Source organism: Bos grunniens, chromosome 14 (genome assembly GCF_055505025.1).
Source record: "Bos grunniens cultivar Pamir isolate PY7600 chromosome 14, Bosgru_T2T1.0, whole genome shotgun sequence".
Lineage (NCBI taxonomy): Eukaryota > Metazoa > Chordata > Mammalia > Artiodactyla > Bovidae > Bos > Bos grunniens.
The window spans coordinates 57,292,884-57,318,173 of NC_141178.1; the positions used below are offsets into that span (position 1 = coordinate 57,292,884).

At 38.1% G+C, this 25,290-nt stretch overlaps 1 protein-coding gene across 5 annotated transcripts in view; it reads left to right on the forward strand.

The window, feature by feature from the left end:
- Positions 1 to 25,290, forward strand: part of TOX (thymocyte selection associated high mobility group box) — a 311,030-nt gene that overhangs the window by 159,813 nt on the left and 125,927 nt on the right. For all 5 annotated transcript variants that reach the window (XM_086336890.1, XM_086336891.1, XM_086336894.1 and 2 more), the window contains exon 3: positions 3,727 to 3,969. In XM_086336890.1, the coding sequence (XP_086193016.1) occupies positions 3,727 to 3,969 (243 nt within the window). The remainder of the gene's footprint in view (positions 1 to 3,726; positions 3,970 to 25,290) is intronic.

Below are 25,290 nucleotides of genomic sequence, written 5' to 3' on the forward strand. Positions count from 1 at the left end.
GTGGCCTCTAACTCAGGCTGAAAAAAAATACATAGCCCTAGGTCTCATGGGGATATGCAGGGTCTTAGGATCAAGTGATTTTTGGTGTCAAGAAAATTGGAGGATGAAAGTTTTTTAATACCTGGCCTCACTGAGACTTGAAGGAAGAAAATAAGCCTGAGTCAGAAAAGCATCCTGAATTGGTAGGAAGTGCAAGGAATGACGTTCACTGAAGCTTCTCTGACTACTCAGCCCCTGGTATCATCATTGGTGTCCAGTTTCTATGCTCAGAGCACGCTCTCATGCCCTCTATGGCCAACCCCTTGGGATCCTGATGTGGAACTGAGGCTTCCGCCTGGTCCTTAGCTGCACTGGGGTTAGGTCCAACAACTCCTGAGAGCCAGAAGCCCCAAACCGCCCTTAGGAATCCTCTGGGGCTTCTGTGTTACCATGGGGTGGTAAGTGCAAGCCACTTCAGAGGGACAGATGAATAAATAGCCAAAGAGGCACACCAAACCACCCCACCCCAGCATTCTCAGGCTGCTTAAGCCTTTACATCTTTCACAGGATATAGTACTTTCACTTCCCAACATGCTGAGCAGTCAGCATTCCATACCATGTGGTCATCTAGCCAGTGCATTCTTGGGAATACAGTGTATTTATTCATGCCCATGCCATAGCATGGGTATATTCATAAACTTCATGCCTTTGAAAAAGTCATCTTCTCCTTCACTTACTCTTGAATGCATTCGTTTAGTGATTCATTTGTTAATTCATTCAACAAACATTGAATGCTGACTGTAACCAGGCAGCTTTGTGGAGAATGAGGGAAAATACTGAGTCATAAGCAATTGTTACATAACCCCCCAAACTGCAAATTGCCTCTAACATATAACTTACTATGGTTAAGTCAGACTTACTAGATTTCAAGAAATCAAAATAAAGTCGTGTCATGGAAGTCAGTGTTGAAGAATTACCTAACTCTTTTCCAGATTTAAAAAGTAATTAGTAATTAGTCTGGCAGTGAAGTTTTTCTAAGTTCTGTGACATTTTGACATTTATGCAGTTACCATGATACTTTTATATGGCATCAATTTACACTGTAATAGGCTCCTGGCAAATAACCATCTCATGACTTCTAATGTAAAGAACAGAAACTACTAAGTAACCTTTTGTTGTTAAAATTCTTGATCCACATACTACCCATTACCGGTTAAGTTGTGGGATCTGTGGTTTTGGTACATAAGTGCATGGATTAAATAACCTTAATGTCTAATTATGTGAAAGTAAACCATGTAGTTTAGTTAAATTGCAGTACAATTGTTATCACTGGATGTAAAGTGATACCAATTAAATTCCTTTAAAACACCACAAATTAAGATTTAACGACTGGAGACATTCTAGAATGTAAGTTATAGTACACCATAGGTAGAATATCCCTGGGTATTTTCAGTTGTTTAATGGCATTTATGAAGTTAAAAACATCTTTTTCCTTTATGACTGGAATTAATTGTACCTTATTCAGGCAAGTTTCAAACAGACATCAGATAACTTCTTAAAAGACATGTATCAACAAGTTCAGCCTTTGAAATATTGACAAAAAGACAAATTATGAATACTTGTGCTCTTATAGAGTAAATATTAGATTTTAATGGGATGGGCATTGGGGTAGAATTTGGGACCAGGCTGACGCTAATATAAACTCTTAAATTGTAAAATTTTATCAATCAAAAACAATTGAGTATTAGCAACTTTGTATCATTTAACTTAACAAAATAATGGAAATGAAAAATTACACAAGTATTAGAATTAAAAATACCTTCCTTCTTCTTACATTCATCCCTCAAATGTTCTGATTGCTTGCTAGCTAAATGAAAGTTATTTAACTTTAGCCTCTCAATTTTTTCTTTAGGAAAACGGTAAGAATAGCCACACAAAGGATTATTGTAAGGATTAAATGAAGACAGCATAGTCAAAGGACTCAGTACAGTGCTTTACACAAAGTCAGCATTGATAAATGTGCTTCCTCTCCCCTCCCCCATTTTGCATCTTTTATGTTTACTTATATGAGTACTTGTACCTGGAGCTGATGGTTTAGATCTACAGATTCAAGGTCTAAAATATTTTAGGCAAGTGAGAATTTTAATCAAACTTGCAGTTTTCACACAAAGCACTAATATATTTTTCAGTCAGGAGACAGATATTGTAAACAGGAAAATTTGGAAACTTATGATTGAACTTTTAGAGCTGGAGATTTTTTCTTTTAGCAGAACTTTAGATACTTAAGAAAAGTTACCTGCAGAGATGAATCAAATCTTTCCCTCATACACCCCAGTCTGTAACCCACACATGCCTCTACGTGACCAGGTCTCCATGCCAGATGTTCCAAGTAGCTCTTCATTTAATCATGTCTTCTGACAAAACCTAAACAAATATATCAAAACTTGTACAACATTTAGCAAGTGCAACTTGAAGATTTTCTTTCTGTTAGACAAATAGACGCCATCTGGAAAAAATAACCCCAGGCACTTGGAAGCAGGAGTATGCAGCTTATTGGCTGAACACCCCATGAATACCTTAGACTACTTTCTTTGGCTCCTACCCTCTGCCTGCTCATTTCAAATCTTGCACACTCCAGCAGGCGTGCTTCTGTCAGACAAGCGAGCCCTTGTTACCCATGCGCCCAGACACTAGGAAGACTCGCTTACTTTGAAAGATAGGCTTGCAGGAGTTATCTGGACCCCCTTTGTTTCCTTCACATTATGGCACCTGCTCTCTAAAGACTGCTGACTCTCACTGTGTTCTGATATGAATTGGTAACAGCATTTTACTAATCAGTTCCGTGTTTACCACATTCTATTTTTAAGCAGTAGTGTCCTGGTATGCTTTTTCCTTTCCTCTTTGCTTCCTCCTTTCCTCTTTTATCTAAAAGCTACTTTCTAAAAGGAAAAAGCCACTCATATGTTGTTACTTATTTTACTAATTGACTTTTATTCCTCAATTAGTATTATAGTGATATTCATGTTATTTTGCCTTTCATAATTAGCCAAACTGCATTTCAATGATTTTGAGTTTGTCATCTTCTAGAGGAAAATCAAATAAATGTAAATAGTCAGAAATCAAGAAAACCATCTTAATTTTTATTTTGATGACATAATCTTCACGATAAAAATAGCTTTTAATGGCATAGTCTTCATATGTCAAACTTTCCCTGCAACCATACTTACACAACATATTTAAGTTATAGCTTTACTAAGTTTTTGTCTTTTGTCAGTTGTGAGCTGGTAGCACTTCAAACCACAAAAGCAGTCACCTCAGAACTTCTGGAATTCATTTTATGACATCTCATGATCTGAGCAGTAGGGAGCCCTACAAAACATGTTTGATCAAATATTAATTTTATAAATTGCTTTTCCTTCCCCACAATTCCTATGAAAAAGGTATTCAGCTAGATTAAAACTCTGGAAAATTTTAATGGGACCTTTGAAATCTGTTTGAGCTCAGCTTCTTGGAAAAATAAAACTGCCTAATGGAAGCACTCTTTATACGAGAAGTGGTTATGCCTTTGAGGCAATTTTCTTCCATGCATAATAGAGAACTTGCAACGGGATAATCTGAGTATTAGAAATGTCTTTGCCAGATCTTTAATGCTGCTTGTAATACTATCTGAAGGGGTCCTGTGTGCTTGTTCACCATGATGAGAAGAAGGGGATGGTAATTTGCAATAATATCACCTTGTCTTTTCAGTCCTACCCTGGCCCAAGCCTGGAAAGTGAAGACTTTAACATTCCTCCCATCACTCCTCCTTCCCTCCCCGATCACTCTCTGGTGCAGCTGAATGAGGTCGAACCTGGTTATCACTCTCTGTGTCACCCAATGAACCATAATGGCCTGCTACCGTTTCATCCACAAAACATGGACCTACCTGAAATCACCGTCTCCAATATGCTGGGACAAGACGGAGCACTGCTTCCCAACTCCATTTCTGTGGTAAGAGTCTGCTTCCTGATTTGTCTTGGGGAGTCGGGGACCCCACACTGACAAGGCCTAAATTCATGCGAGGAGCTTTCAATCATCATAACATGGCTTTCTGAAACTAGAATAGTTCTCAGCCATGGAAGATGTTCTCCATTAGTCCTGTAAAATCCTAATACAGTTTTCCATCGTATATTTAAGTCAAGGCAAAATCAATTAACCACACATTTGATCACTTATATTTATAACCCAAAGTACTAAATACTGTTTGGCACTGAATGTCCAGTCATGTGGTCAAACTGTCTTACTAGCTTTTAGATAAAAATTATCATGAAGGTGCCATGTCTCATCTAGTGCAGGATTTCTCACCACAAGCAAGATCCCCCACATCTTCTGGGAACTGCTATGAAGGTTGGTTTCACCCCTGTTTTCTGCTCTCAAATCCCACAAATTTATATAATCAGAAAGCAAGAAAACAATTTTCATCTTTATTTTGAAGGTATGATTTGGGTGATCAAAATTTGTCTCCACTAAAATGTTTCTGTATCTTGGACTTTGTTGTTACTCCGAATCTTCTAATGTTTGACACTTCTCAAATTTAGTAAGAATATGTTATCACCAGAAAACTAGCAAAATTTAAATTCTTAGCCCCACCCAAAAGTCCAAGAGTCTGTATTTTTAACAAGCATCCTGTGCTTGAGAATAGGGACATCATAAAATCTTTCCTTCTGATTGTTACGTCATTTAAAACCTTAGTAATTTCTCTGTCTATATCTCACGGAGTGAAAGATATTATCGTCAGTATATGGCCAAGGGCAGAGCTTTCTACCATGTCATGAAACTCTCTGAGGTTAATAGAAACTTCTAATGAATGACAGGTGGGATGTTAAAGTCTTTACTTTGGTTCCGTTGTTCAGTCACTTAACAGTCCAACCATCTCTGTTGTCATTTTCATAAGTCACTGAACAGTGCTGCCATATTCCCAATGAACAAATCGATTAACTTGTTTATCTTATGTTGTTTCTGATAGGAAAGTGTTTGATGTTATCACTTATCTAAATCATTTGGATGTATCTCTAACTTGAGTGACTTCACTGGAAGGTTTTGCTGTTAACCATGAACATAAAGCGAGGAGATGGACAGTGGAAAGAAATCTATTTGTAGTTTGGGGAATGAAGTCCTGAGCCTAATGCCACAGGGCATGGTAGGGTGTCGGATTCTCTGCAAAACTGGCAGCTAGCTGGTTGGCCTGAAGGAGAGGACTTATTCCCAGCACCAGCAGTAGCAAAAATCTCTACACTATTGTCTTGGTTTTTAGATGATATTACACTATATAAATTTATCCTAAGAGTATTAGTGTGACTTCATAAAATGGAAGATGGATTTTTTTTAGAAAATACGCTGTGTAAATCTGAATAATGTTTTACTTCAAAGTAGTGACCTTGAAAAATCATGTGCCTATTCCTCTTTGGGGCTAAGGTTCAGACCCAGTTCAGGAGCCAATAAGGCATCCAGGTCATGCTTTCTAGGCTCCCCTATTCACTGAGAAGAAGAGGAAGGATGAATACAGTGCAGGAAGTACCAGCTTTGTCCTCCTCACCTCATCCTTGTGTGCTCATGAGGTTGAGCCATAGAAGGAAGTGAGATCCTCAGTCAGAGAGTTTTAGTCTCAAAACCCTTTTCCTTTCATATAATTTGCCTTCTTAGCATTCCAAGCATGCACTGGAGAAGGAAATGGCAACCCACTCCAGTGTTCTTGCCTAGAGAATCCCAGGGACGGCAGAGCCTGGTGGGCTGCCATCTATGGGGTCGCACAGAGTCGGACATGACTGAAGTGACTTAGCAGCAGCAGCAGCAGCATTCCGAGGACTCTCCCAATTCACCATCATTCTTTAAGAGATGAGTGTATAACCTCAGTGTACACTGACCTGGAGTTTGCCCAGCTTTGCTGTTCTTGGTCACTCTGTCCTCAGCTAACAGGCTCAGGACTGGCCCTGGTCCCAGTCATGAAGCACCACTATCTAGGCCATTCCTCTACAGTGCTTCCCTCTTTGCTTATCATGAGCTTCTCTCATCTTAATTCTTCATGCTCCTTTCCTCTTAGAAACTGGACTTTGGTGTTTTCCCCCTTAACATTGTGTTTGCACACTTTACAAGGCAGAGGGATCCTGTTCAGCCTAAGCTAAGCAAGTGAAGCTCTGATGTACTATTCCAGTTCTTGGCACGTGAGTCTGTCAGGATTTTTCATAGGACAGTGAGACATCCCAGTACCTCCAAACCGTATTCTGAGGTGGACATCTGCCCTGCCTCCTCACAGAACTGGTCCTAGAATTTTATGCTTTAAGTTAAAAGCTGCTCCAACAAATCCAATTTTGGCAAGACTTCGGACAGGCTTCAGCACAGTCCAGTAGAACTCTCTGTGCTGATGGCTTTTTTATTATCCATGCAATCTAATAGCAAGAGTCATTGGCTATTGAACACTTTAAACATCGCGAGCATGACTGAAGGACTAATTTTTATTTTATTTCATTTTAATTACATTACCTAGTGGCTACTGTCCTGGACAGCATAAATCCAGTTAATTATGTTGATTTAACATTAAATCTATACTAAACTCATTTTTTAAGCAAGTGTGGTCTTGGAGAATGTAGATTTGGAGGTGAAATTTGTTTTTAGAATTCTGTTTCAAGGTTTGGATCTCTGACTGTATTCCAACAGCCAGAGTCTGATATACTGCAGAGTTGCAGTAGAAATCTAATACAGTTGGAAAGATCAACTTTATTGGAGTTTGCTAATTCCTTTGAGAAACAAGAGGCCTCTCCCGTTCTTATTTTGAGCTATTATGTGTTTGGAACACCACTCATCAGTGTGTACATTTTAAATGCTTTCCCTGCTCTAAATGTTTGCAAGGGGTCAAATGATTGATAAGATACAGTCACTGTCCTTCAGGAGCTTGTAACTCTAGAAAAAGCACAACTAAGTATGAAACAATTTGAGTCAAATGTGAAGCAACTAGAGACAAGAGAAGGGTAAACAGTTTCACTGACTGTGGACCCAATAGGAATCCTACCTAGCAGAACTATAGTCATCTGGCTTGGGTATTGTATAAACTTAGTGGAAAAGGTATGATGGCAGTCCAGTTTTGAAAGGTAGTTTTGATTTGGACAAACAGAGAGGAAAGAAAAGGCATCCAGGAGAGAGCATCTGAAAAGCAGGTTGGATACTGTAAGTGGGGAGATTTGACCAAAGGTTTCAAAAACCACTCTAAGGACAGTGGACTTGATATGATGGATTCTAAGAAACCATTGGCTGTTTTCACTGAAGGCAAAAGCATTATGAAATCAGTGTCATAGGAATATCCTTCTGGCATCTCTCTGGAGGGACTGCAGTGGCAAGAAACTGGAGTTGTGTCGAGTCTGGGAGCCTGTTATAACTCAGGCAAGGAGTGTTGAGACACAGGGTACTGAGGATGAGAACAGAAAGATGAGCTCGTAAGCTGTTTGCACATCATTCCCATATCGGCGGAGCTAAAGATGAACAGCCCTTCATATTGCCATGTTTTATATTTTAAAAGCACTAAGTATTATCTTCCCTGAAAGTAACTTTAGGTCTATATGATACTCTCTTCATGCATGTTTGTATAAACTGACTAAAACTCTTTTCTAGCAACTTTGCTCATGTATAATGTGATTGATTGGTTTGCCAGTTGTTGACATATATGTAAGACATATGTATGAAATGGAATAGTGTACGATTTAGGTCATCAGTGCTCATACAGATGAGGAAATAATGGCTACAGAATCAGGATGTAAAAAAATCCCACCTAGAAATTACAGGGCTCTTTCTATAACTTCTCTTCTTTCAAGGTCTCCTCAAGTTTGGAAACAACTAATTAAAGCTAACACTTGTGAACTCTAAATAATTACTTGCTGTCAATTTTTACATCTCATGAATATGATCCACCCTAGGTAGATTTATGTGTAGAATCAACTATCCACAACTTAATTTTACAAAAGCCCTCCAGTTTTATTAAAGCTGAGCCTTTTGCTGTTAGTACGATGCTCAGATCTTTCTTTAAAATATAATTTATTTCTTTTTTTAATTGAAGGATAATTGCTTTACAGAATTTTGTTCTTTTCTGTCAAACTGCAACATGAATCAGACATAGGTATACATATATCCCTACACTTTTGAATGTCCCTCCCATCTCCCTCCCCATCCCACCCCTCTAGGCTGATATAGAGCCCCTGTTTGAGTTTCCTTAGCCATACAGCAAATTTCCATAGGCTATCTAATTTACACATGGCAATGTAAGTTTCCATGTTACTCTCTCCATCCATCTCACCCTCCCCTCCCCTCTCCTCATGTCCATTAGTCTATTCTCTATGTCTGTTTCTCCTTTGCTGCCCTGTAAGTAAATTCTTCAGTACCATTCTTTTAGATTCCTTATATATGCGATAGAATATGATATTTATCTTTCTCTTTCTGACTTACTTCACTCTGTATAATAGGTTATAGGTTCATCCACCTCAATAGAACTGACTCAAAGGTATTCCTTTTTATGGCTGAGTAATATTCCATTGTGTATATGTATCACAACTTCTTTATCCATTCATCTGTTGATGGACATCTGGATTGCTTCCATGTTCTAGCTATTGCAAATAGCGCTGCAATGAACAATGGGATATATGTCACTTTTTCAATTTTGGTTTCCTCAGGGTATATGCCTAGGAGTGGGATTGCTGGGTCATATGGTGGTTTTATTCCTAGTTTTTTAAGGAATCTCCATACCATCTTCCATAGTGGCTGTGTCAATTTACATTCGCACCAACAGTGCAAGAGTGTTCCCTTTTCTCCACACCCTCTCCAACATTTATTGCTTATAGACTTTTTGATGATGGCCATTCTGACTGATGTGAGATGATATCTCCTTGTAGTTTTGATTTTCATTTTTCTAATAATGAGTGATGTTGAGCATCTTTTCATGTGTTTATTAGCCATCTGTATGTCTTCTTTGGAGAAATGTCTGTTTAGGTCTTTTTACCACTTTTTGATTGAGTTGTTTGCTTTTCTGGTATTGAGTTGTATGAGCTGCTTGTATGTTTTACAAATTAATCCTTTGTCAGTTGTTTCATTTGCTATTATTTTCTCCCATTCTGAGGGTTGTCTTTTCAACTTATTTATAGTTTCCATTGCTGTGCAAAAGCTTTCAAATTTAATCAGGTCCCACTTGTTTACTTTTATTTTTATTTCTGTTACTCTAGGAGATGGGTCATAGAGGATCTTGCTTTGATTTATGTCATCGAGTGTTCTGCCTATGTTTTCCTCTAAGAGTTTTATAGTTTCTGGTCTTACATTTAGGTCTTTAATCCATTTTGTGTTTATTTTTGTGTATGGTGTTAGGAAGTGTTCTAATTTCATTCTTTTACATGTAGCTGTCCAGGTTTCCCAGCACCATTTATTGAAGAGGCTGTCTTTGCCCCATTGTATATTCTTGCCTCCTCTGTCAAAAATAAGGTACCCATAGGTGCGTGGGTTTATTTCTGGGCTTTCTATCTTGTTCCATTGGTCTGTATTTCTGTTTTTGTGCCAGTACCATACTGTCTTGATGACTGTAGCTTTGTAGTATAATCTCAAGTCAAGAAGATTGATTCCTCCAACTCCATTCTTCTTTCTTAAGACTGCTTTGGCTATTCGGGGTCTTTTGTGTTTCCATATGAACTGTGACATTTTTTGTTGTAGTTCTGTGGAAAATGTTGTTGGTCTTTTAATAGGGATCGCATTGAATCTGTAGATTGTGTTTGGTAGTATAGTCATTTTTATAACATTGATTCCTCCTACCCAGGAACTCTCCATCTGTTTATGTCATCTTTGATTTCTTTCATTATTGTCTTATAATTTTCTGTGTACAGTTCTTTTGTCTCCTCAGGTAAGTTTATTCCTAGATATTTAATTCTTTTTGTTGCAATGGTGAATGGGATTGATTCCTTAATTTCTCTTTCTGATTTTTCATTGTTAGTATATAGAAATGCAAGTGATTTCTGTGTATTGATTTTGCATCCTGCAACTTTGCTAAATTCATTGATTAGCTCTAGTAATTTTATGATACTATCTTTAGGGTTTTCTATGTACAGTATCATGTCATCTGCAAACAGTGAGAGCTTTACTTCTTCTTTTCCAATCTGGATTCCTTTTATTTCCTTTTCTTCTCTGATTTCTGTAGCTAGGACTTCAAGAACTATGTTGGACAATAGTGGGGAAAGTGGAAACCTTTGTCTTGTTCCTGATCTTAGGAGAAATGCTTTCAGTTTTTCACCATTGAGAATAATGTTTGCTGTAGGCTTATCATATATGGCCTTTACTATGTTGAGGTATGTTCCTTCTGTGACCATTTTTTGAAGAGTTTTAGTCATAAATGGGTGCTGAATTTTGTCAAAGGCTTTTTCTACATCTATTGAGATGATCATTTGGTTTTTAACTTTCAATTTATTAATATGGTGTATCACATTGATTGATTTGCATATATTGAAGAATCCTTGGATCCCTGGGATAAACCCAACTTGATCATGGTGTATGAGCTTTTTGATGTGTTGCTGAATTCTGTTTGCTAAAATTTTCTTGAAGATTTTTGCATCTGTGTTCATCAGTGATATTGGCCTATAGTCTCTTCTTTGTGTTGTCTCTGTCTGATTTTGGTATCAAGGTGATAATGGCCTCATAGCATGAGTTTGGAAGTGTTCCTTCCTCTGCAATTTTTTGAAAGAATTTTAGAAGGATAGGCATTAGCTCTTCTCCAAATGTTTGATAGAATTCTCTTGTGAAGCCATCTGGTCCTGGGCTTTTGTTTTTTGGGAGATTTTTGATCACAGTTTCAATTTCAGTGCTTGTAATTGGATTGTTCATAATTTCTGGTTCAGTCTTGAAAGATTGAACTTTTCTAGGAATCTGTCCATTTCTTCCAGGTTATCCATTTTCATGCCATACAGTTGTTCATAATAGTCTCTTATCATCCTTTGTATTTCTGCACTGTCTGCCGTAACCTCTGGTTTTTCATTTCTAATTTTGTTGATTTGATTCTTCTCTCTTTTTTTCTTCATGAGTCTGGCCAAAAAGGTTTGTCAATTTTGTTTCTCTTCTCAAAGAACAAGCTTTTAGTTTTATTAAAACTAAATAATCTTTACTCTTTGTTCACTGTTTACATTACAGTTGTTTCTTTCATTTTCATTTATTTCTGCTCAGATCCTTATGATTTCTTTCCTTCTACTAATTTTGGGGGGTTTTTGTTCCTCTTTTTCCAGTTGTTGTAGGTGTCAAGTAAGGTTGTCTATTCAATGTTTTTCTTGTTTCTTGAGGTAGGATTCTATTGTTATAAACTTCCTGCTTAGAACTGCTTTTGCTGCATCCCATAGGTTTTGAGTTGTCATGTTTTCATTGGCATTTGTTTCTAGAAATTTATTGATTTCCCTTTTAATTTCTTCAGTAACCTGTTGGTTATTTAGAAATGTATTGTTTAATCTCCATGTGTTTGTGTTTCTTACAGTTTTTTCTTGTAATTGATATCTAGTCTCATAGAGTTGTGGTCGGAGAAGATGCTTGATCTGATTTCAGTTTTCTTAAATTTACTGAGGTTTTATTTGTGACCCAAGATGTGGTCTAGCCTGGAGAATGTTCCATGGGCACTTGAGAAGAAGGTGTATTCTTCTGCATTTGTATGGACTATCCTGAAGATCTCAATAAGATCCATCTCATCTAATGTTTCATTTAAGACTTGTGTTTTCTTATTTATTTTCTGTTTTGATGATCTGTCCATTGGTGTGAATGGGGTATTAAAGTCTCTTACTATTATTGTGTTACTGTGACTTTCTCCTTTTATGTCTGTTAGTGTTTGTCATGTATTGAGGTGCTCCTATGTTGGATGCATGGATATTTACAATTGTTATATCTTCTTCTTGGATTGACCCCTTGATCATTATATAGTGTCCTTCTTTATGTCTTATAATCTTCTCTATTTTAAGGTCTATTTTGTCTGATATGAGGACTGCTACTTCAGCTCTCTTTTGCTTCCCATTTGCATAGAATATATTTTTCCATCCTCTCACTTTCAGTCTATATATTTCTTTAGGTCTGAAGTGAGTTTCTTGTAGATAGCATATATAAGGGTCTTGTTTTTGTATCCATTCAGCAAGTCTGTGTCTTTTGGTTGGAACATTTAATCCATTTACATTTAAAGTAATTATTGATATACATGTTCCTATTGCCGTTTTCTTAATTGAGGTTGATTTTGTAGATCTTTTTCCTTCTCTTGTATTTCTTGACTACATAAGTCCCTTTAACATTTGTTGTCAAGCTGGTTTGGTGGTACTGAATTCTCTTAACTTTTGCTCGTCTGAAAAGCTTTTTCTTTCTCCATCAATTTTGAATGAGATCTTTGCCGGGTGCAGTAATCTTGGTTGTATATTTTTCCCTTTCAGTACTTTAAATATATCCTGAATATGGTGCTCAGATCTTTGTGTTAGTATTTTCACATGATGGAATTTTAAAATTTGAATGGATCAAAAAGGTGAAAATATTTAGTTCTCCTTTAGATACTGTATATACTTTAGTGGTTATTATATTATTTAACATATATGCACTATTTTATGTTATATATGTTGCTGTTTTATGTAATACATAATGTTTTCTGGAAATTTATTTTAAATGTTCTTATATCTATCTGTTTTTTATCTCTATTGGCAATGTAAGTGATACAATTTTACTGATTCTAAGCATTTCCAACAAATGTCTAATATATTAGATGTAAAAAATTTAGTTCATAATTAGAAGTCAGTATCTGAGTATTACTATCCCAATAGTATGAAAAATGGAGGTTCAGAGTAGTTAAGTGACTTGCTCCATAGCTCAGCCAATGAATACTCCAGCTTCCTTATGTGAAAAACAAGGATAATGATCGTCCTTATCTTGTGGAGTGAAATGAATATTTAAGAATTGCTTAGATCATTGGTTGGCACACAGGAAGCATTATTATGTAAGTTTTCTAAATAAAATATGAAAAGCAAGAATGTATATGTATAACTCCTTTGGAGAAGTTAAAATACATGAGAGAGAAGATTTTTCAAATGAGCTATTTATACTTAAATCCTTAATCTTCTTCACATCTGTCCAAAAAAAAAAGCAATAAGCCTGCCATCACCAAAAAGTCTTTACTTTCTACTGAGTGTCCTTATATATCATTGTGATTAACCCTGGTGTCTTTTGACCACAAGATGTCTTTTGACCTCAGTTCAAATCCTGGCACAATAACATACCAGCTATATGACACTGAGCAACTTGCATAACCTTTCTGTACTTCAGTTGCTTTACCTATAAAATAGAGATAAGACACTTATTCTCATATTGTTGTGAGCATTAAAGTAATTAATATCTATGAATTTAGGGCCTGTCAAACAGTAGGCACTAGATATATTCAGTGGTATCCCCCTTTTTTTTTTTACTCTAATTCATTTTTTAAATTTTATTCATAATGTTCTTGCATATTCTACAATAGATTTCTTTTCTGGAATTGTTAGATACAATTTCCCAACTAATCCTTCTTTTTTAATTTTTTTTTCTTTTTTTTTTAACTTTATTTTATTTTTAATCTTTACATAATTGTATTAGTTTTTGATAAAAATGTCACTAGGGTAGAATATCTAGCTTGCCTTCTGAAACTTGCCATAAACATATACAGGGGTGAAGCATACATAGGGTGACTTTTTTCCTTCCTTCTCCAATTTCCCACCACTTCCGTTTTGTATATTCTTGCCTATGCCAATTTTATGTGTTAGTAGTCAGTCTGGACTCTGGCAAAAAGTTAGATTTCTGGCACTTGAGAAAAGATTCCATTTTCTTAAAAGTCCATATTTTCCAAGACCAGGTTATAAAAGAGTGTAGAATTTCTATTAGTATATACTGTCAAATAAGTGCCAACTAGTTCTGATTTTCAAGGTCCAAGCTAAACAGTCATTCATGACCCAGTGTGTAAGAGTTCCATTTTTCTCAAAATTCCCTTGAGTTATTTTGATAGTGGGTAATTGAACAGTCTGTGCTTTTCCAGGAGTGAAATCTGGTTAGAAGAGCACTGGAATGAGAGTCTGGAAGGCCAGGCCCTGCCTGGGTTAAGCTTGTTAACCATGGACGATTCACTGTACCTTGGCTGTAACCAGCGGGGTTGGACTAGATCAGGCGGAGCCAAGGGAAGCCAGAACGGAATCAGCCAGAACCACGATGCTCTTATTCATCTCACTTGTTCACATTTCTCGTAAAAAATGCCCTTGAACTTAGGATTCTACCCCCCAAGAAGAAGGAAAACCACAGGACTAGTTGAGTTCTGAGATCCTTTCCAGGGCTGACATTTTCCTGTGATTCATTCTCTATCGACCACACAACTGTGATCCAGAGTTGCAGCTCACTCAGCTTGTCACCTTAGTTACTTAGTCATTTTTCCCACCATCGCATGGGCTTTCTCAGTGTTTTACCCATACCCTCACCCTAAAGCCAAATCGATTATTAAGCTGCTTGAACTTATTGGACAGAACGTTTCTTTTAGCTGGAAAATATTATTATGCCATTAAGAAGAAAGTGATGTTGTTTTCATGTTGTTATATAGAAACTACAGAGTTGTTTGGGGAGAAAGGTAGAATAAGAAAATGTCCATATTAAGTATTCATGGTCTAAGAAAAATCCCTTGATTCCTGCAAACTGAAATCAGGAGCCTCTCCTTTTCCCCTTCATCCTGGCACCCTCACTGCTGGGTTTCACCATGGGCTGGTGGAAGGCAAAATGCAACCTTGTATAAAGTCATTCAAGGCTCCTGCCTGGCCCTCATGTGGTGATTGCTTGTTCTTTGTGCAGGCAACAGAAGCTCTTTCATACAAAGAAACATCGTGCAAAGTTTTAGAATGGCCTCACAGAAAGGATTCATTTAGAACCTGGGCTTTTTGTAGAGTATGGTTCCTAATGACATAGTATAGAAAATTTACAATGAGAAAAGCAACAAAGGAGATTTCAGTTTCTTTGAATACTTCAAATTTCCAGTTCTGGAGTTTAAAATGGAAAAAGATGTTAAAAGGCAATAAAATTGGGGGGTTTATTTCCCAAATGCCTTATTTTTTCCGGGCAACAAAAGCAAGCGTGATGTATATACTCAGATGTATTGTCTTTTGAAGCTTTCAGTCTGGCACACTTTGCATTCAGAGGCCACTGCACAGCTGTTTTGCCAACCATCACTTGGGTAGGTGCTGTGCAGGACACATGCAGCTAAAGCAGGGGTGCCCCTCTGGGTCTGTAGGGAATGCGGTACATCAAGGAAGTCCACTGTATTAGAGCAGCATGAATTGCTAATATGTTGCCATTATGGAAAGGACCACTGGCATATTGAATAATGTAGCTTTCAAAGCCAAGCAGAAAATGTGATTACATACAATTTGATTGCTGTTTTTAAAATAAATATTTTCAAAATCAGGAGATATTTTATTTCATGTAATGCATAAAGTATGTAATAGTGGACTGGAGCTAAGTAAGTATCTTTTAGGACATGAAGGAGCTGATGATGTCAGCCCCATTTAGACATGAAATAATAGAAGCATTAGTTTAAAATGGAATGGATGTCACCCTGGTTTGTTTCTTTCTTTAAAAAAAAAATAGGAGCAGAAAAGCAGTAAAAAAATGATTTTGCCCACTTTGACAGAAGAAAAAAGACAAAGAATGATTACTTAGCATTATGCCACAATTCATCAAAAGTTTAGCAATTTCAGCCATTTTTTCACAAATTATCCTTTTTTTAATATTGAACATGAGAGCAATTATTAAACCATTGTAACAACTGTGAAAAAATGGACAGGTTTTTTATTCTTATTTTTGACCATATATAATAATAAAAGTGTGTGGTTTGGGGTTTTTTTAGTGTCAAATTCCTAATAAGGCTAAAAATGAGCATTGTTTGTAGTGAGTTGGTAAGCTCCACTTAAGCCCTTTCTTTGCTCAAAACAGATTCTACTTTGAATATGGTATTGTTCAGAAATTCCATGAACTCAGTATGCTAATGATTTGGGACTATCTTTTAGTTCTGTAATAAAATATTGCTCCAAAATAGACTCTCCTCAATAGTGTTCAGTAAAGGAGCCAATTTAAAAATAACTCCTCTCCATTCTTATGCCAAGTATGACAACTCAGGATTCACTTTGTGTATAAGGGTTGCTGTACTTTTTCTTCACCCCTAGAGTTCATATGGATTAGTGCCTAGCCCATGCACGGAAGAAATTAAAAAGCTATAAGACCAGTTATATAATATACTATAAGCAAACTTAAAGTTATTCAATCCAGTCTCTTAATTCCAGACAGAAGTAAACCTAAACCATTTAAGATATGCGGTTTTCTATCTAAGAGCCAAGATTCCACAACTTTCCTTGGTAGTCTGTTTGTGTTTAATTAACCTTGTAACATTAAGTTAAATTGCACTGAGAGATTTAGATTCCTTCCAGGAAGTTGTTTATTAAAGTTAAACTAAAAAATCTTAACTGCAATTTCATTCTACTTTGTCTCCTTCAGACATCTGAATGCTTGAGGAACAATTGATTGAAAGTATTTGACATTTATTAAGTCAGTCCTGCAGTTGTGTTTTACCTGGTCCAAATAACCCCAGTTCCTTTAACCTTTCCTCAAAGGTCATATTTTTCAACTTTTAAATCAAATTAACTTTTTCTTTTCTAATTTGTGATTTTAAGGAATGCCAACCACCGTGGAAGGCAGAGCTCCAGACAGAGCCTGGGGTTGCAGATTTATTTCTGAAGTTTTCAAATAATTCTATGCCCCTACATGGACATTTTATGATAGGCTCTTTAATAGCATCATTGATTGCTGACATATTTAATTTTTGACCCATCGGTCACTCCCACGGCATGTGTCCCTTGCTATATTAGTATCTAGGCAGCGGTTCCCCATCTTATTTCTGTGTAACTCACTTCTCATCCTAAAGGCAAACATCTGGGAAGGACATCATGGCGTTACTCCTCTAGGCATTTTTTTTTTTTTTTTTGGCTGCGTATCCATGATTTAAATAGCCTTTGGCAAACAAAGAGAGGGAAGAAAAATATTGTTACGTACTCCTAATTGTCCTTGGACAAACAGGTGCCAAGTAGGCCCATAAGTAAGACTTCCCAGGCCTTGGCAATAAAGTTTCAGTCTCTAGCTGCACCCTCCAATTGTTAATAACATGTTTCCTAAAGTGTTGAGAGGGCGTTTGGGAAAAGCAGCACAGAATCTGGATGAAAAGAGGTGGGAGCAGGAAGAATAAACAGCTGTTCAGGAGAGAAATCGTGTACCTGAGGGCTCCGTGGGACGTATGCTTCCTGCGTGTGGCCCCCTTGCCTGTGCCTTACCCCCTCCATGCATGCTGTCTGTGTCTCCTCTACCTTTGGGTCCATCCACACACCTGGACCCTAAGTAAGATTGTTAGCGCTTCATCCATCAAGTCCTGAACAGAAGTCAGACTCTGAGCCGAGCACTGCCCTCGTGTCCTTCTGGCTCTGTCTTTCCTTCCTTGGCCTTTGCTTTAACGCTCAGGACATAACCCCATTCTCACCACACCATGCAGAGAAGTCTGCCTCTCACTCTGCCCGGTGAGCTCTTTACGGAAAAGAGAACCCAGACCCCCAAGAGCTTGTTTGGTTTCATTATCAAGACTTCCACACGGAAATCCTTAATAACAGTGTTACAGGGCGTGCTTGCACAGAGTAAGACCTCAGTAACTATCTCTGATCTAAGAAATGAACTCAGTTATCCCTGATGGAACCCTTACAATTTTCCCCAAACAGGTACAGGATCGTTCTTGCTTTGTTTTTTGTTGTTGTTGTTGTTGTTGTTGTTTTCCTGACACTTCTAAGTTGTATAGTCTTCTAAAATAATACCAGTTTTCCGACTTTTAAAAAAATGTAATACCATGTGTTGTGGCATCTAAATGCATCGAGACTGCGGTAATACTTTCCATTTAGCTAAATTAATCTGAGCCCTAACCTTACATCTATTTTGTAGTTTTAACACTTAATCAACTTACTACTAATTATTCCTAACCCATACCACTATTAAATTGATATGTTTGACAATTAATTACAATGTATAGTTGATCTTTTTCAGATGTGTAGTTTTATTTTCTGAGTAGAGCTATTTTTGTAGAGAAAATTTGTCAGCAAAATTACAAGATACCTAAAGGAACATATTTGTGCCTAGTCCTCCAAAATCTTAGGGGCAGAAGAGGCAATGTAAAGAATTAATGTTTGTTAAAGATTGGCTCATATGACCAGTGTTGATTTTTAATATACATATATATATATACACATATATAATCACAAAATGATTCAATCTTTGACTTGCTGTTGCCTTGATTTGGGTGAGTAGATTATTAACATTAAAATGGTGCATTATAAATCCATTTAGTCATGGAGTCATAGGAGAATTAGTCTAAAATGCTTTTCAGGAGAACAATGAACCAGTCTCACTCCAAGACACCGCTTCCTTCATTATTCATTAACTGTTCTTATCTCGAGCACATGGGAACATTCTAAGAGCAGGTTTTGTTTTTTTTTCCATTTCAGTTTTTTTCCAGTTTGAAAGTTCTGAGTTCTCTTATGTGGACAAGCAATACCTACAGGAACATAATGTTTGTCTTTTTATATTAGTCATTCATATATGTTTCTCTGCCAGAAGCAAACACACTCCACTGGAGAAAAGGCATAGAGTACTGCAGTCTTTTACCATTCTGGACAGTAATTAAAATACTAGATTCAACCTTCCTTTTCTCAGTCATTTAAAATATCACAAATGCCATAATAATTCTGAGAACAGGTCTTTTCTTCTTCACCTAATGAATATATTTAGTGTTTTAATAGATATATAATAACAAAATTGATAGTCAGATTTCTCTGAATTTAATAGAATATACAAATTCCCCAGGGAAATCCATGTATCATTTGACAGAAGGGTAATTAATTATCCTTTTATAATTCAGGATAGGGGAAAAACTTCTTCAAAATTTGTTACGTTTGAAAAATACTATTAACATTTAAGGGATTTTGTGTTTTTTAATCAAAATCATTATTTTCTTCAATAAAATAGTATTCAAGCCCCCAAAACATACTGCACTATTAACATTTTTCATATTTTTATATGCAATGCATAGTTAATCACATTTTCTACTAACCAGCAGACATAAATAATGGCTTAGCAGGTCGAGCTAGGACCAGTCCTTCATGCATTATGAAATTTGAAAATGATGTGGCTGAAAAATAAAGTCCTGCTTTAATTAAGATGGTAAATTCATAAGGACTATTGCTAAAAAACCATTATGTTATTAAGACTATCAAAAGATAAAAAACTATTTGCATTTTAATGCATTTTCTTTCTGTTGTGTGGTATACACATCTACAGTGTTTGAAAAATTAACAGGACAAAGAGACATAACTTTATTCACATAGAAAAAAATTAAATTGTTTGCATCTGTATTTACATATCTCTCATCTCTCTACATAAATGTATGCAGTTACACATGTAGGCCTCGATTGTGTGTTAGGAACTCTTTTCCCATCGCCAGAGTACCATGGTGCCAGTGGCCATTCCCCCCACAAGACAGATGCAAACTGGGACCTTTAGGCAACAGCTGTTTTCTCGTGTCTGGGGTTGTTTTTGCTTTCCCCAAACCAGCCCCATGTCTAATTACAGCAACCCACGGGGCTCAGGCCATGTTTCCCAGCAGACAACAGACAAAGCCTTTTCTGCAGCCAGACTGCGAGCTCGCGTTCCACCCCACTCTCACATGTTTGTAGGGTCTTCATTGTGCCTCCAATCTACCAGGTGTGACAGGCAGTGAAGGTTAGAATCCAGGAGCTGACAGTTCACTGGGAAAGATGAGGGCTACATATATGAAACTTGGAAAATGTGAGACTGTGGAAAGTCAGATTCTCAGATCTGGTGCCCTCCTTAAGCCATCCAGGGAGTGCTGGCCACCTGCAGAAATGAACCCATGGCCTCGGGGTCTGGAGAAGCAGTGCGGGTGGTGGGTACACCAGCTGGTTCAGGGGTGAGGCAGCCCAGACTTGACCCCTGCACGTGGTTGTGGGCCAATGAGTTCACATGCCTCGCTGTCCTTGGTGGTGAGGCTTCAATGGCTCCAGGTGTCTGAAGCCCTCAAACGGCACCCGGCAGATGGGGTGCCTCATGTTAGCTATTTGTTCCCTACTTGCTTGGAAGCCCCACAGCTGCTTGTCTGGGTTTTCCTCACACTGTCTGTCATTCCTCTTCCAGTTATTAGTGTCCACCCTACCTGGGCCGTTCTAAGAACTATTGAGCTGACATTTACTGAGCATCTGCTTTTGCCAGGTCCTGGGCAAAGTGTTTTCACAGTTTCTTCCTAAATCCCCACAGTTGCACCAGGAGAGGGTGGTGTGATCCTTTCCTTGCCCGGAGCGGGGGCGGGGTGGGAGGGCACTGAGGTCACAGGCAGGTTATACAGTTGGCAGCCAGTAGGTGGTAAGCAGCCACCCTGCCATTCCTGAGGAGGCAGAGGCTGTGCCTCTCATGGGGTGAGGCTCGATCACACTGCACTGAAAGCCTTACTGGGGCCCCTGTTCCTTCCATTCTCCCCATGGAGGTTTCTGATGGACTTGGTTCCATTCCATTCATGCTGCCCATGCCAGACAGAAACCTTCCCAATTCTGTTCTCTTGTTTTTTCAACAAAATTAACTCACTTTATGTTTACATTGCTGAAATAATATAATCAGAGAACGAGTAGAGGAAAAGAGAGCTCTTATAATCCAGTGAAAAAAAAGGGTGGGCTTGGAATTCTTGCTGATGACTTTGACAAATCACTAGGTCTCTCTGACTCTCAGTTTCCTTTGCTGTAAAAGGGAAAAAAATGGTATGACAACAATATTTACATCACTGTGTGGTTTGGGGGATTAAGTGAAACACAAGATTAATATTTCTAGTACCTAACAGTTTAAGTACATTTTCCAGTCATCATGTTGAATAGATTGGCATTCCAGCTAATGATAAATGTTAGCTCTTTGCCAAAAATCCAAAAATTTAAATTATTACCTCCTCTATGAGGAAGGCAGTGTTACTTCTTCAGGCGGCAGCAGGCTACGCTAGTAGACAAGTTCTTGTGCCCGGTAGCTGGGTTGTCCACCCTTTGTCAGGACACCATTATCAACCAACCTCAAGATATTCTTCCCTCTCCATCGTTAGGATACAAAACTTACTTTTAAAAGTGAAAAGATATTTAAATTATTTTATAAATAAAAGAAGTAAAAATTCTGGGCAACTTGCCAAGGATAGCAGATCTGAAATTAGGTCAAAATGTTTCCTTTTCTTTATTAAATTCCTACTACCTTTTCTAATATGTTTGTATCAATTTGTCTCTTCATAATTATTTGAATGTTCTGTGTGACAGGGAATGGATAAAAGCCAAAGAAATGGACAGTGAATTACGACTAAACTTTAGGTTTTCTTCATTCCTGTCCAATAATGATGAATTAATGTAACCAGGGTCACAAAGCCTCTTGACAGGACAAGTCCCAAAGGAACAGTGTGCTCAGATGCCCCCGTGGACTGAAGGCCCTACCCAAGAGCCCAGAGTGTGAACGAGGACACACGTTGTGAAGAATGGTGGGGCCCGAGAGTGAATTGCAGAGCTCCCCATGTCAATGGCTTCCTTCTTCTCATCAACCTACAGACACCCCAGCTCCTGAGAGCAGTGCTATGAGACCTCTGCATGGGACCGTACACTGACTGGCCCACTTACCCTGCATACAAACGCCACACACAGTTATCGCAGAGGAGGAGCTGGAAGATTTGAACACACCAGCACTTAGTGGGATCTTCATCAGTTCAGTTCAGTCACTCAGTTGTGTCCAACTCTTTGGGACCCCATGGACTATGCACTCCAGGCTTCCCTGTCCATCACCAATTCCCTAAGCTTGCTCAAACTCCGGATCTCCTTACAGTCCAAGGGATTCTCAAGAGTCTTCTCCAACACCACAGTTTAAAAGCATCAATTCTTCGGCTCTCAGCTTTCTTTATAGTCCAACTCTCACATCTATACATGACTACTGGAAAAAACCATAGCTTTGACTAGACGGACCTTTGTTGGCAAAGTCTCATCTCTGCTTTTTAATATGCCATCTAGGTTGGTAATAGCTTCTCTTCCAAGGATCAAGCATCTTTCAATTTTATGGATGCAGTCACCATCTGCAGTGATTTTGGAGCCCCCCAAAATAAAGTCTTTCACTGTTTCCATTGTTTCCCCATCTATTTGCCACAGAGTGATGGGACCAGATGCCATGATCTTCGTTTTTTCAATGTTGAGTTTTAAGCCAACTTTTTCACTCTCCTCTTTCACTTTCATCAAGAGGCTCTTTAGTTCCTCTTCGCTTTCCTCATCTGCATATCTGAGGTTATTGATAGTTCTCCCGGCAATCTTGATTCCAGCTTGTGTTTCATCCAGCCTGGCATTTCCCATGATGTACTCTGCATATAAGTTAAATAAGCAGGGTGACAATATACAGCCTTGATGTACTCCTTTCCCAATTTGGAACCAGTTTGTTGTTCCATGTCCAGTTCTAACTGTTGCTTCTTGACCTGAATACAGATTTCTCAGGAGGCACATAAGGTAGTCTGGTATTCCTATCTCTTTCAGAATTTTCCACAGTTTGTTGTGGTCCACACAGTCAAAAGCTTTGGCATAGTCAGTAAGGCAGAAGTAGATGTTTTTCTGGAATTCTCTTGCTTTTTTGATGATCCTGCAGATGTTGGCAATTGATCTCTGGTTCCTCTGCCTTTTCTAAAACTAGCTTGAACATCTGGAAGCTCACGGTTCACATACTGTTGAAGCCTGGTTTGGAGAATTTTGAGGATTACTTTGCTAGCATGTGAGACGAGTGCAATTGTGCAGTAGTTTGAACATTCTTTGACATTGCCTTTCTTTGGGACTAGAATGAAAACTGACCTTTTCCAGTCCTGTGGCCACTGCTGAGTTTTCCAAATTTGCTGGCATATTGAGTACAGCACTTTCACAGCATCATCTTTCAGGATTTGGAATAGTTCAACTGGAATTCTATCACCTCCACTAGCTTTGTTGGTAGTGATGCTTTCTAAAGCCCACTTGACTTCACATTCCAGGATGTCTGGCTCTAGGTGAGTGATCACACCACCGTGATTATCTTGGTTGTGAAGATCTTTTTTGTACAGTTCTTCTGTGTATTCTTGCCACCACTTCTTAATATCTTCTGCCTCTGTTAGGTCCCTACCATTTCTGTCCTTTATTGTGCCCATCTTTGCATAAAATATTCCCTTGGCATCTCTAATTTTCTTGAAGAGATCTCTAGTCTTTCCCATTCTATTGTTTTTCTCTATTTCTTTGCATTGATCACTGAGGAAGGCGTTCTTATCTCTCTTTGTTATTCTTTGGAACTCTGCATTCAAATGGGTATATTTTTCCTTTTCTTCTTTGCCTTTCACTTCTCTTCTTTTCTCAGCTATTTGTAAGGCCTCCTCAGACAGCCATTTTGCCTTTTTGCATTTCTTTTTCTTGGGGATGGTCTTGATCCCTGCCTCCTGTACAATGTCACGAACCTCCATCTGTAGTTCTTCAGGCATTCTGTCTATCAGATCTAATCCCTTGAATTTATTTGTCATTTCCAAAAGGGATTTGATTTGGGTCATACCTGAATGGTTTAGTGGTTTTCCCTACTTTCTTCAATTTAAGTCTGAATTTGGCAATAAGGACTTCATGATCTGAGCCACAGTCAGATCTTGTGGGGTTTTTGGTTGTTGCTGTTGATTGTATAAAGCTTTTCCATCTTTGGCTGCAAAGAATATAATCAATCTATTTTTGGTTTTGGCCATCTTGTGATGTCCATGTGTAGAGTCTTCTCTTGTGTTGTTGGAAGAGGGTATTTGCTACGACCAGTGTGTTCTCTTGGCAAAACTCTGTCTTCATAGTGATTCACAATCCAAGTTTCCCTGGGCACTCAGCTGCCTACAGAGGGATTTCCAAGCAGGACCTGGTCTCAGATGTACCTACCAGGATAGTTATTTAGGCTGAGTGCTTTTATGTGTCACATAGCCCATCCCCACAGCCACAGGAGAGGGACACACTATCCTTGTCTATTTGGATGAGTGCATGCACGCAGCATTAGCTTCTCAGTGTGAGAGAGCGTCAGCTATGGAAAACAGTCCTCTAAACGTGGTATAGAGGTATAAAAGAGCTACTTCTTAGAGCATAGAGTAGTTTAAAAGATAGAATGTTGGCACATTTCATTGGTACAATGGAAAGAGTACTGAAATCAGGAATGTCTGAGGGTGGAGAATCCCAGACATGACCTCATGAAGTTCAGAGTTCCATTCTCATGCAGTAGTTACGAGAAGATAGGCCCTTCCTAGCAGGACCTGTAACAGGGGACTTCAGCGTGTTCCCCATTTGTGAAATGCAGGTAATGACAGAGCGTGTTTCCTCTTGTTGTGAAGATTAAATGACATAGTACAAGTAAAGCCATACCATAGGTTTACACAGTAAATTATAAACAGCTACTTCTTTTGAATGTACCTTAATATTGTTGTTCTTTAGTTGCTAAGATGACTCTTTTGCAACCCCATGGACTGTAGCCCCAACAGACTCCTCTGTCTGTGGGGTGCTCCAGTCAAGAATACTGGAGTGGGTTGCTACTCCCTTCTCCAGGTGATCTTCCCAACTCAGGAATTGGACTCACATCTCCTGCGTTGGCAGGTGAATTCTTTACCACTGAGGATTTCCTTAATTTTCATGTGAGGTTTTATTAAGTTAATTAAATTTGATATTATATGTCATATGATTTGCAAAGTAAAGCTTTCTTATTTATATTAATTTAAAATTTTGGCTTTTTAAAATTAAAAATAGAGTAGATTAATAGCCAGTATTTTATAACCATAAATGGAGTATAACCATTAAAATTGTGAATCATTATACTGTATATACTCATAACTTACATTGTACATCAATTATACTTCAAAAAAAAAAGAAGAAGAAAGAAAAAACAATAGATTCTAATTCTCTGAGGCTTTTAAGCATGGTTACTTTTAAGAGTTTGAATCTTCTCATCTGACCTGCCATTGAAAGTTGCAGTGTTCCAGGTGAAAGGGTAGAGTCCTGGGCTGTGGCTGTGGTGGGAGGGGGCTGGCCCTCCTCCACGTGTGTCTGCCAGTAAAGCACTGGACAGCAAGGAAGGGGAGGAACCTGATTGTCCTCACAGGCTCTTACATCATTCTGTAAT